This window comes from Orycteropus afer, unplaced genomic scaffold, assembly GCF_000298275.1.
Source record: "Orycteropus afer afer isolate SDZICR_OR568_19922 unplaced genomic scaffold, OryAfe1.0 scaffold00002, whole genome shotgun sequence".
Taxonomy (NCBI): domain Eukaryota; kingdom Metazoa; phylum Chordata; class Mammalia; order Tubulidentata; family Orycteropodidae; genus Orycteropus; species Orycteropus afer.
This window is the reverse complement of record NW_006921589.1, coordinates 23,706,197-23,719,635: the sequence shown is the minus strand read 5'-3', so window position 1 is coordinate 23,719,635 and position 13,439 is coordinate 23,706,197. Positions and strand designations below refer to the sequence as shown.

The 13,439-nt window shown below is 38.6% G+C and overlaps 1 protein-coding gene across 1 annotated transcript in view; it reads left to right on the top strand.

Annotated features, from left to right (window-relative positions):
- The window catches only part of PTH2R (parathyroid hormone 2 receptor), a 78,588-nt gene that overhangs the window by 51,129 nt on the left and 14,020 nt on the right, over positions 1-13,439 (top strand). The window contains exon 9 of the mRNA XM_042783545.1: positions 10,362-10,428. Within this exon, the coding sequence (XP_042639479.1) occupies positions 10,362-10,428 (67 nt within the window). The remainder of the gene's footprint in view (positions 1-10,361; positions 10,429-13,439) is intronic.

Here is a 13,439-nt window from a genome sequence, read left to right as displayed (position 1 = left end):
TACCTGGCCAACTGACTGGAAGAGATCCATATTTGTACCCATTCCAAAGAAAGGTGATCCCACAGAATGTGGAAATTATCAAACAATATCATTGATATCACACACAAGTAAAATATTAATGAAGATAATTCAAAAATGGTTGGAGCAGTATATTGACAGAGAACTTCCAGAAATGCAAGATGGATTCAGAAGGGGATGTGGAATGAAGGATATCATAGTTGATGTCAGGTGGATCTTGGCTCAAAGCAAAGAATACCAGAAAGATGTTTACTTGTGTTTCATTGACTATACAAAGGCATTTGATTGTGTGGATCATAAAAAATTATGGATAACTTTGAGAAGAATGGGAATTCCAGAAACTCAATTGTACTCATGAGGAACCTGTCCATAGACAAGGAGGCTGTCCTTCAAACACAACAAGAGGATACTGCATGGTTTAAAATCAGGAAGGGAGTCCGTCAGGGTTGTATCCTTTCACCATACTTATTCAATCTGAATGTTGAGCAAATAATCTGAGAAGCTGGACTATATGAAGAAGGACATAGCATCAGGATTGGAGGAAGGGTTATTAACAACCTGTGATACGCAGACAACACAACTTTGTTTGCTGAAAGTGATAATGACTTAGAGCACTTACTGGTGAAAATTAAAGACTACAGTCTACAGTATAGATTACACCTCAACATAAAGAAAACAAAAATCCTCACCACTGGACCAATAAGCAGCATCATGGTAGATGGAGAAAAGTTTGAAGTTGTCAAAGACTTCATATTATTTGGTTCTACAATCAATGCCAATGGAAGCAGCAATCAAGACATCAAAAGATGTATTGCATTGGGCAAATCTGTGGCAAAAGACTTCTTTCAAGTGCTGAAGAGCAAAGATATCTCCTTGAAGACTACGATATACCTCAACCAAGCCATGGAATTTTCAATCACCTCATATGCATTTGAGAAGCTGGACAATGAATAAGGAAGATTGAAGAAGAGTTGATGCTTTTGAGCTGTGATGTTGGTGAAGAATGCTGAAAGTACCGTGAGCTGTTAAAAGGACTAATAGATCAGTCCTGGAAGAAATGCAGCCAGAATGCTCGTAGGAGGCGAGAGTGGCCAGGCTTCATCTCACCTATTTTGGTCATGTTGTCAAGAGGGACCATTTTCTGGTGAAGTGTGTCATGCTTGATAAAGTGGAGGGTCAATGACAGAGGGAAGGCCCTCAATGAGATGGATAAAAACGGTGGCTGTAGCCATGGGCTCGGGTATAGTAGGGATAGTGAGGCGGCATAGGACTGGGCAGTGTTTTGTTCTGTTGTACATAAGGTTGCTATGATTCGGAGATGACTCAGTGGCACATAACAACAACAACAGATGAGTAAGTGCCTCCAGTGCTGCAATTGTAGCCTCCAATATATCACCAGCAAGCTGTCTCAGAGGTCATAGAACAGAAACATTCACAGACCAGAATAAGATGCTCGTATCCCATGGTTTAGGGAATTAATTTATAACACACCATGAGAAGCTAGGGGAAATATATGGGTAAGTTAATACGCATAGAATAGGTGCAAGCAGGTGGAAGGACTTAACTACCTAAGTCTTACTGCATACTTTATTCATCTGTCCTGTCTTTCTCTCTTTACCACATCAGCTTTCCTTACAAAGACTAGAGTTGGGTTCAAGGAAGGGAGGCCCACAGATGGAAAGTGTCCTAGGCCAATGACCCCTACTTGCTCTATCAGAAGGATGCTGGGGTAAATAACACCTGCCCACTGCTAAAACCAATACCCATTGAGATGTTTCAACAAACAGATGCAGTGCTGGAGGCGCTTACTCATTTATGCCAAGATGTTTGGGAGACAGATGATACAACCTTCCTTGCTAAAAGGGAAAATGACTTGAAGCACTTAGTGATGAAGATTAAAGACTACAGTCTTTAGTATGTATTACATCTCATGATGGAAAAAAAAAAAAAAAAGAAAAGAAATCCTCATAACTGGACCAATAAGCAACATCATGATAAATGGAAGAAGTGCAATAGTTAAAGCACAAAGCTGTTAACTGAAAAGTCAATACTTTGAACCCACCAACTGCTCCACGGGAGAAAGATGTGGGAGTCTGCTTCCATAAAGATTTACAGTCTTGGAAACCCTAAGGTGTGGTTCTACTCTGTCCTATAGTGTCTCTGTGAGTTGGAATCAACTCAATGGCAGTGGGTTTGGGTTTGATTGTACATTTGGTGTATCATGAAATTAATACCAAGTTATATCTATATCATCTATATCCATATATCTATGTTTAACACATATGTGTGACTTATTAGCTATCTATACTTAATACTGTTGAGCCCAGGTTACGAAGGAGTTGTTTGGCGTGAGTAATTTGCCAACACACGACAATGCAAAAGCAAAAGGAAAGTTTATTAGCTAACTTAAGTTAGGGTCCTTGCTGTCACCAAATCCGTGGCTTGAGCAAAAGACCTCCTGCTCTTTTACTATCACATATTTATAGAAGAATATAGGGTGGAGTAGATAATTGGTTTTTAGGGCAGGGGTTTGGGAAGTTGGGGGGCGGGTTGGAATCCCCCGGCTTCAAAGGTGAGTGAGAGATTTTTTTTAGGGCCGGGCGAATCTCTTTGATATGTGCAAAATCCGTGGGGAGGTGAGAGCTGTTGGAGCTTTCAAAGGTGGGCGAGAGACTTTTCGGGCCCGGGAGATCTCTGATAAAAAGTTCTGAGGCATGGGACGTGTTAATCTCCATATTAAAGGTTTCTGGTTAAAGATTTCCCTGGAGGCTATTGGCCTTAGCTCTACAATACAAACTATGAATTTCATCTCTCTTATTTTCTCTTATCTTCCATAGTAGAATTAAATATTTTCAAATGATAAAAAATGCGCTTTAGAAGTGGAATTCATTGTTCCTCTAACTGTGAATCTTTAGGATCTTCCAAGGTAGTCTGAGGTTAATTCATTGTGTCATTTAAGAGTACAGGCAAAAAGGCTGGGTAGCAATAAAGAATCCTTTCTTTAGATTTAGACAGATCTGTGTAAAAGCTTTTAATTGGCTCAGAAGGATTTTTGGCATATTCCTCCAGTTGTGTGTATTTCTCTTCAGGATCTGTATAACAAAGGGAGAGTGAAATACTCATTTCCGTGCTGTTTCTATTTTTAGTAATCATGAGCCAAAAGAAAAGGAGAAAGTACCCTCTGCTCGTATGGTGAAACTTATGATAAATGAAAATGTGATTAAAAGTCAGACAGTTTTAATTTAGATATCTAGTAATACTTAGTGGTCTTTTATGTTAACCAAATAGAATTTAATGTTTAATTTTAAATTTAACATGTGTGCACAATGTAAGATTGTGTACATTTCATGGTAGCTATTCCTTTTCTGGTGGCTCCTCGGAATCTTTCTTTAATTTGAGCCTAGTTGCTTGTTTTTGAGTTACTAGGTATTTTCTTCAGAACTTATCTTTTTTTTTTTTTTGTAAATACTGTGTCTTTGGTGAAAGTTTACACAGCAAGTTAGATTCCCATTTAACAAGTTTTATATATACTATTCAGTGACATTGGTTGCATTTTCCACATTGTGTCAATTTTCATTTTTTTCCATTCTGGTTTTTCTATTTCCATTAATTTAGGTTCCCTGCATCCCTTAACCTGCTCATCTTTGCTTTGGGAGAAATGTTGACCATTTGGTCTCATGTAGATAATTTGTTAAAAAAAAGAAAAGAAAAGAAAAAAAAAGGAACACAGTACTCACAGGTGATATTATTTATTTTATGAACCAATCTGTTATTTAGCTGAAAGGTGACCCCTAGGAATGGTTAAAGGGTATCTCAGGGTGACACTCTTGGGGGTGCCTCTAGTCTCTATTTTTTCCAGTAAATCTGTTCTTTTTAAGAATTTGAGTTTTGTTCTACAGTTTTTTCCCATTCTGTCTAGCACCATCTGTCATGTCGCAGGTCAGAATGGTTGGTAGTGGTAGCCAGGCACCATCTAGGTCTGATCTTGGGAGAGAGAAGGCTGTGGGTCATATAGACCCTTAGTCCTATAGACTGCTTTCTTCTTTGAGTTTTTGTTTTCCTTCTTTCTTTTGTGCTTCAGATGAGCTGAGACATTCAGAAGTTATTTTTCCTTCTATGCACTGGTTTCTTGAACTGATTCTTTCCATGTCCATGTTTAAGGTCACAATTAATGAGAAAGCATTACATTACCTAAGCACCTGAACTCTACAAAGAATCTGTCTGTCACTGTTCCTGAAAATCTAAATTCTAGAGACTTACGATCTTTATGTGCAGCCATCCTTTTACGGGAGGCAAAGCCCCCATTTATCAGCTCTAGAACTTGTAGTTCTAGAACTTGTAGGCTTTGCATCTTCACTTGCCTTCATCCCTTTGTGCTATTTAGATCTATTAACCACTGGGAGTTAATGTTACCTGCATTGTTATCATTACTGCTATTTTTATACAAGGATATTGGAAATCTCAAAGAAAACTTGAAGTATCTGCTGAGTGATTTCCAGGGTAAGAGAAGTCAGTAAAGAGAAAGTAAATTATTCTACGATAATCATATGCCAATATGTGTGACCTTATAACGTAGATTCAAAATTACAGAGATGGCAGGATCTATGGCATTTTCTGTCCAATCCTCTGATTTTAGAGTTGAGTAAAATGAGACCCAGAGACATTAGATCACTTCCTCAAAGCCTTATACCAGGCTTAGAGCAGAAATTAGACTGAGTCATCCATTCAACAGCTATTTCAGACCTTGAGCACTGAAAGAAAGCAAATAGAATACATTTTGTATTGAATTAGATAATCAGTTCTTGTTATTTATTTTGCATTCTTCTTTAAAGAGTACAAACTAATCTTGAAACATTAATAATTATGTATTTTTCACTGTAAAATAAGAAATATAAGTTACCTTAATTGTTTATGAGGGCAAGAATCCTTTGGGAACATAGTCTATTGAAAAATATAACTGTTGCTAAATATTGCTTTAAAATAGTTGAATTAAGTTTGATAATGCAACTTTTCTGTGCTATTCAATTTCTTCCCATTTTACTCAGAAAAATTATTGAATTCTACAATAATATAATTAGGTGAGGGTGTCATTTGATACTTGAGTTTGCATATAAGAAAAAATTATATTACTACTTATATGGTATTATTTCAAAATTACCTGATTCAATTTCTCATAAAAGTCAACCTGTCTAAATTTAGAAAGTTTTCATGAGTTTTCTTGGAGGTAATCTGACCTATACATAGTTCTATGTCACAAAGCTCAGGTGGAGAGAGCTGACCTTGAGTATCTCCAAAGGATAGATGGCATCCTTATTCATGTCTCTTACTTTTGAGACAACTTTTTCTGATCTGGACTTTCAAAACCAGAACTCCAATTTCTCTGCTTCTTGGCCATGTGATAATAAGCAGATCAGATCTAGTTTTAAAAGTTATTCTAAACTCTATTGAATTCTACTGAAATCTATTGAAAGAAGTCTCTTGTATCTCTAAAAATCTATCAAGAGTGTTATTTTACCAAAGTAGGCTAAGATAATTGAGTAGTTTAGGTTGGATAAATAAACTTATTTACAAAAGCAAAAAATACTTTACAATACCTTATTATCTTCTTCTTGGCCTTATTCAATGGAGTTATGAAGATGCTAATGAGTGGGAAAATCCATGGTTTCTTTGTTATACTGTTGTTTCACCATCCAGCAGTAATGGTGGGGCCTTCAATGGAAAGAACAAAGAAAAAATATCCTCTAACACTGCTACAAACATCTGAGGGGTTGTAGGGCCAGCTGTCTGTGACTTCCTCTTCTCCCCTTATCTGCTGTGAGTTGTGGAGACAGCCCAATTTTTAGTTGACACAGTTCCCTCAGTCTCTGGCAGAACAATGCTGTTCGATTTGCCAGCCCTGGCTGTGGGAACTTCTACTTCCAGATTAAACCTCTGTACCTCATGCTCCATATTCTAGATCTACATTCTCACTGACACTCATACTTGTATTTCACACAGTGTTAAATTTATTTTTTTAAATAGGAACAAAGAGTAGTTTTTGGGCCATGTCCACAAAAATAGTTTTAGTTAGGGTTTTGAAAATTCATGAAAAAACAAGAATTAGGAGCATTTTCTTAAAACAGTCTAAAATCTTACATGCCTGTCTTACATTAAAGGGCTTATTAAAAATTTTGACACTGAAAACCATTGGAGTCAAGTTTTTCATGTTTTCAGCTATTGCTGTTTTTGACCTGCTCCCAAGTATGAGTATTTTTTAGAGCTGGAATTGTATAATTGAGACCCAGTGTACTAGGAGGCACCATGATGAAATGTCACTGAGGCAAATAGAAGATTGTGACGATATTATCAAAATGTTAAAAACCTGAAAGAAAATTTATGGAATCTGAAAGATTTGTAGCTGGTGGATCAATGTTCCATATATATTCACACAATATTTACCAGCTTCCTTATAATGGAAACCTTCTTTAGAGGAGTTCTATGCAGCTGCAGTAACACTATCTTTTATCTTTCTTGTCTGGCTGAGTAAGGTGGAAAAAAATGCTTGTATACAATGCTAGGAAATGTCCAATGATGTGCATATGTAAAATTTCTCTGTCTCAGATTTCATGTTATTCAGACTTCATGTCCACTGACTTGGCAGATTTCAATTGGGTTGACTAGAATTACACTTTGATGCAGGGAACTGATGAATTAACTGTGGTATAGAAGGCTGTGGTACTGAGGTCTCTTGATACTTATGTTCAAAGACATATAAAATATATCATTAAAGGGGGAAAAAAAACAACCCAAGTTGTAGAACAGTGTATAAATTACATTTTTTGTGAGATAGGAGAAAATAAGAATATGACATTTATCTTTATGCATAAAGAAACATTGGAAAAGTACATAATAATGTAATAAAAGAGGTTGCCTGTGAGGAGACAGGCAGGGGCAGAGTTACATAGGAGTATCAGTAGAGTTGATGTGCTCAATGTGTGTCTTTTTTGTAGTTTGCATTTTTGAAATGAGAATGTATTACACTTTACAAAGATGTCATCATTATATACTTATGGAAAATGTTTCACCTTCAGGAATTATTTGAAATAACTTTTTAAATCAACCTGCTCATTAATAAAAAGTAACTTCTTGGTAAGTTTATTATCTAGAATTAAAGAAGTATCATTATATCCCTAAAATTTATTCATATAATTTATTGTTCCCACCATAAACAATGCTGAGCTTTATTCAAGGAGAAAGATATGAAAAGCTTTAATTTAAAAAATTGTATAAAATGATACATTAAAGTTTCTGTGAAACTAGCTTTAATTAACTATGTGTTATTTATTATAGTGTATTACTGACTGTGCAAAAGCATTTGATTGTGTGGATCATAACAAGTTATGGATAACATTGAGAAGAATGGGAATTTCAGAGCACTTAATTGTAATCATGAAGACCTGTACATAGACTAGGAGGCTGTCGTTGAAACAGAATAAGAGGATTTAAAATAAGGTTCAAAATCAGAAGGAGAGTGTGTCAGTGTTGTATCTCTTCACCATACTTCTTCAATCTGTCTGCTGAGCAAATAATCAGAGAAGCTGGACTACATGAAGAAGAATGTGGCATCAAGATTGGAGGAAGAATCATTAACAACCTGCGATACACAGATGACACAACTTTGTTTGCTGAAAGTGAGGATGACTTGAGGTGCTTACTGATGAAGATTGAAGACTACAGTCTGCAGTATGAATTCCACCTCAATATAAAGAAAACAAAAATCCTCACAACTGGACCATAAGGAGCATCATGATAAACGGAGAAAAGATTGAAGTTGCCCAAGACTTCATACTACTTTATTCTATAATCAACACCAATGGAAGCAGGAGTCAAGACATTAAAAAACATATTGCATTGGGCAAATCTTCTGCAAAAGACCTCGTTTAATTGCTGAAGAGCAAAGATGTCTCCACAAAGATTATGGTGAGCCTATAGCAATCTCTTGGGAGCTCTGGTGGTGTAGTGTCTAAGGCACTTAACTGCTAACCAGAAGGCTGGTGGTTCAAACCCATCAGCCACTCCTCGAAAGGAAGACTGGGCAATCTACTTCTGTAGTGATACTGCCTTGGAAACCCAAGGAGGGGTCGTTATGAGTTGGATCCGACTCCACAGCAGTGGGTTTGATTTTTATAGCAACCCCTCCGTGGGTTTCTGTGGTATCACTATGGAAGTAGATTGCCCAACCTTCCTTCCAAGGAGTGGCTGGTGGGTTTGAACCGCCAGCCTTCTGGTTAGCAGTCAAATGCCTTAGGCACTACGCCACCAGAGTTCCTGTGAGTTGAACCCAAGCCATGGTATTTTCAATTTCCTCATATGCATGTGAGGGCTGGACAATGAATAAGGAAGACTGAAGAAGAGTTGATGCTTTTGAGTTGTGGTGTTGGCGAAGAATACTAAAAGTACCATGGACTGCTCAAAGACCTAACAGATCTGTCCTGGACGAAGTACAGCTGGAATGCTCCTTGGAAGCGAGAATGGCCAGACTTCGTCTCACCTACTTCAGTCATGTTGTCAGAAAGGACCATTCCCTGGGGAAGGATGTCATGCTCGTTGAAGGAGAGGGTCAACAAAAAAGAGGAAGGCCCTCAACGAGATGGATCAACACAGTGGCTGCAATCATGGGCTCAGGTATAGCAAGGATTGTGAGGCTGGCACAGGACTGGGCAGTGTTTCATTCTGTTGTACATAAGGTTGCTATGAGTTGTAGATGACTCGATGGCACCTAACAACAACACAACAAGACTAGTACAGGCCAGATTGATTGAAGTTAAGTTAAATTTACCTTCAATTCAATTCAAATCAATTTAATTCAACAAATATTTACTGAGTCTCTACATGCTATGTACTGTTACAGACACATGTAGTACATCAAAGAACAAAAATAACAATGATCTATGCATAGAACTTACATTCAAGTTGGGGCAGGAGGAAGCAGAAAATAAATATAATACTGACAACAACTTTTTAAAATTAAAGATGAAATCATCAATGTCATTCAACTATGAAATGAACACCGTCAAAGATTTTTTTAACCCATGAATTAATGAGGGAACCAGTAAGATGCTATAACCAGTTTAAAGTAAAAATCAAACAATAACATGTTAATATGCAGTGAAAGAAATTTATAAGTAAATGCAAGTACTGTTCAGTATCTACAGGGCACTATTCAGTTACATCCCCTGGACACAGCTAATTTGCATTTCTATGGATAAAAATCATTTGCATTATTGTTCTACAACTTACTGAGTTATAAATAAGAATTGCTGTAATATCTGAAAGTGAGAGGTCTTGCTCTATCAAGGTTTAATAATTATGTCTTATTCCAGTGATAACAAAATTTAGTATCAACCGTCTGAGATACAACTATTTGTCTTTTCCCATCCGGAGCAAAGAAGAGTGAAGAAAACCAATGACTCAAGGAAGCAATTAGTCCAAAGGACTAATGGACCACATGAACGACAGCCTGCACTGGCCCGAGACCAGAAGAACTAGGTGGTGCCCGACTACCACTACAACTTCTCTGGCAGGGATCACAATGATGTGCAGGGTGGGAAACATATGTAGAACAAAATTCAAAATCATAAAAAGACCAGACTTACTGGTTTGATGGAGACTGGTGGAACCCCTAAGACCCCTGGCCTTTAGACATCCCCTTCAAACTTAGAATCAAACCCATTCCTGGTGATCAGCTTTCAGCCAAACAATTAAAACAAACAAACAAACAAACTACTGCCATTGAGTTGTGACCCTATAGGACAGAGTAGAACTGCCCCATAGGGTTTCCAAGGCTGTAAGTCAATGGAAGCACCCTGCCATATCTTCCTCCCATGGCCCCATGTTTACAAAACTAAAATTTTTTGTGACTCTGGAGATGCTTTGACTTTTGCCAATGTAAATATTACTCACTAGTATTTATAACACTCTACTTATTCCCAATGAGACCCTCAGTGAGATAGATTGACACAGTGGCTGCAACAGTGGGCTCAAGCACAGCAAGGCTTAGGAGGTGAATGCAGGTTTGGGCAGTGTTTCATTCTGTTGTACCGAGGTTGCTAGGAGTCACGTCTGACTTGAGGGCACCTAACAACAGCAGCTTATCCCCAAAGGCTACCTAATTGTATGGAAATGAGGATCCATTACAAAATTTTTTTCCCCTATAGTTGGAGTTTTTAAGATTTTGCTTGGCTATTTGTTTCTTAATCAGAAGTTTGTGATTTAGAGTGTTTGGTAAAACTGAAAATGCTACTTAATTTTCACTGCCTATTTGCTTTGCCGACTTATTTATGAAAGTCCTTTTTATGTCTCAGGTGCTGGGAACTTAGTGCTGGAGACGTTAAGTGGATTTATCAAGCTCCAATCCTAGCAGCTATTGGGGTAAGTTTAAAAGCCTGTATAATTAAAAAAATAAAGAAGATAAGTAAATCACTGCTAAAACCCAGAGAAAGAAATTTGTCTGTCACTTTGTTCTACAACAGGTTTGGGGAACCCTCCAGATGCAGCAGTGCTGGTGGGAGCACCTGGGTCAGGGCCACACCCTTCCTCCTGGCTGACACTGGGAGACCCAGGCAGAAAGCACATGCCCTCTTTAATGAGCTAGCTGCCAGGGACAATTCTGGGCTTCCCCATATTAGCACATACTTGAGGGCACATAACAACAACAACATGCTCAGGCAGTTGGAAGGTCCTCAAACTCTTTTCCTTTTTCTAGCCATTAAATTATATCTCCACCTTAACTCTGATCACCTGGCCAGGAGGGAGGAGGCAAAGACAAGTAGAGCAGTGGAATTACTGAAGGAGAAGACGGGATTCCAAGGACACTGATTATTTTACTTAGAATTAAAAAAATCACAGCTTTATGAGCAAGATAGGCTTTCAGAAAAAAAAAAAAAATATAATATATATTTTGGGAGTGCTCTTATTGCTGTCAGAAGCAAGACTGGGCAATCTACTTCTGTAAAGATTTACTGCCTCAGAAACCCAGTGGGGGGTCACTATGAGTCGGAATTGACTGGACGGCAGTGGGTTTTGTTTTTGGTTAACGTAGCTGTGTACTGTTGAGTCACTTGTGACTCATAATGATCCTATATGACACAGTAGAACTGCTCCATAGGGTTTCCTAGGCTATAATTCTTATAGAAGCAGATTGCCAGGTCTCTACTTCCATGGAGCCACTGCATGGGTTCACACCACCAGCCTTTCTGGTAGCAGCTGCATGCTTAACGGTTGCATCACCAGGGCTCCTTTCTTTGGGAGTAGGTGGACATTAATAACAAATAAAAATCATGAGCAAAGAAGGTAGTGAAACATAGGGGAAATCACCCATTTATTTGACATTATAGGTGGGAGGGGATACTAGAGCACTTTGATATGTGTGAGCCAAGAGTGTGTGTGGAACAGTAAAAGGACCGAGGCTACAAAGGGGGCAGAAGCCAGACCCGGAAGGGGCTCATCTCCTCCATTAAAGATTTGAGACCTACTCTTTATTTGTGGCAATCAAGAGGTTTCACTTTGAAGAGATAGGATCAGCTTTCTCTTTTAGAAAGATCCATGGACAGCAATGGAAGGATGGGTTGGATCGGTTGAGACTGGCAGTGGGATGATCAGGTAATAATGGGTGTCTGCTGGGTGCGGATGTCAGCTACAGCAATGGTGTGGACAGGGCACAGGTTTGAAGAGAGGAGGTGAAGGAGACCAAGAACTGAGAGTTGGAATTTTGTGTGCTTTCTCTTTACGCTGGGAAAGCATTTTACTCATTTCCATGACATTGCCCCTTCTAACTCGTCTCATCGCATATGATGTCACCCTCTGCCTCACACATGCCACCTTAGCTTCACATTGTAGTCTTCTTTCAGTTCCTTAACCTTGTTTCCCACCTCAGGGCCTTTGCATGTGCTGTGCTGTATGCTAGACATACTGTTCCCCTGCTCCTCACTTGCTTAACATCTACTCTTCCTTCAGGTTTCAGACAGGCTTTCTCTGACCACCTTGTCAAAAAACAAAACAAAATCCATTAAATAAAAGTGTCGCCATAAAGTAATAAAATGTCTGATTTGTGAGTTTTGAAGCAAGCAAGGCTGAGTTCCTATACAACAGTAACGCTAACACTGTAAGTGGCTCCCCAGTCCTGAGAGGCCGCCAGGGATAGTCTGGGTGCCTGGATCCACAGTCTCTGCAGGCTGTGAACGCCTCCAGCTGCCACCATGAGACCTCCTTAGGCTGCACAGACGCGCTTCTGACCAGAGAACGCTTCCCAACCTTAACATTCCTTTCTGCTGTATCCATAACGCCTGGTAAGCCTTTTGTCTGATTCCTTTAAGCAAGGCTGTAAATGTGACTACCAAAATGATCTAATTGTCATCTCTTGTTGGTAGGATTAAAGGTTATATTTAGCCTGTTATCAAACTTTTAGTATTACCTACATTTTTTCAAAATTAGAAGGCTTTACTTTGTAATCAAGAAATAGGTATTTAGATTTTAAAAGTTATTAAGCTCTTAATTTTGTAATTTTCTAGGTAAACCTTTCCATGAATCACCTTCTATTCAAACACAGTAAAACATGAGGTGAGAAAAGTATAATACAATATTCTTATTTTCACGTTCACTTTCCTGCTTAGTGTGGGATTCCATTTCTGAATTCAATGAATGTTTGATTAAAAAGAATCCTACTTGCTAATTGCATCCCATGGCCATCCTTGACTTGCCGGCCAAACCTAGGCAAGCAGTAGGTTAGTACATTGCTAGTACATGGCATTTACATCTGACTGGTGCCTGGGATTCTTCCGTTGAGTCTGTGTGAAAATGTAAGAGTAGGGAAAGCTCTGGAAACATCAGTGCATGATTTGCCTGTACAGCAACTTGAAATGTAAAGAACTCAGGGTCTCTGCCCTCTCTTGGGAGTGAGGCCAAGAGTATTACAGAAGTTCAGAGCATAGACCCTGGCATAGGTTGTGTGGGTTAGAATCCCAGATATGCCTTTTCTAGAGAGTGCATATAGAAACTTTCTTGTGCAGGCTGGACTTGTGTGCATTATTTAAACTCAGGATCCACTTTGCTGTCTGTAAGATGGGGATAATAATAAATGTCATTGATGAGATGAGTTAATAATCAGAATGCATTTGGAACAGTGGCTGGCACATAGCACTGTAAGTATTAACCTCAAACCAAACTCACTGCCATCGAGTTGATTCCAATTCATAGCAACCCCCATTTGGTTTCTGAGGTGGTAAATCTTACATAATTAGATTGCCCCATCTTCCTTCTGCGCAGTGGCTGGTGGCTTTGAACAACCAACCTTCTGGTTATCGGTCAAATACCTTAGGCACTGCGCCACTAGAGCTTCTCTTAAAAGTATTAAAAAAAAAAAAAAAAAAAACAGAAAACAAAAA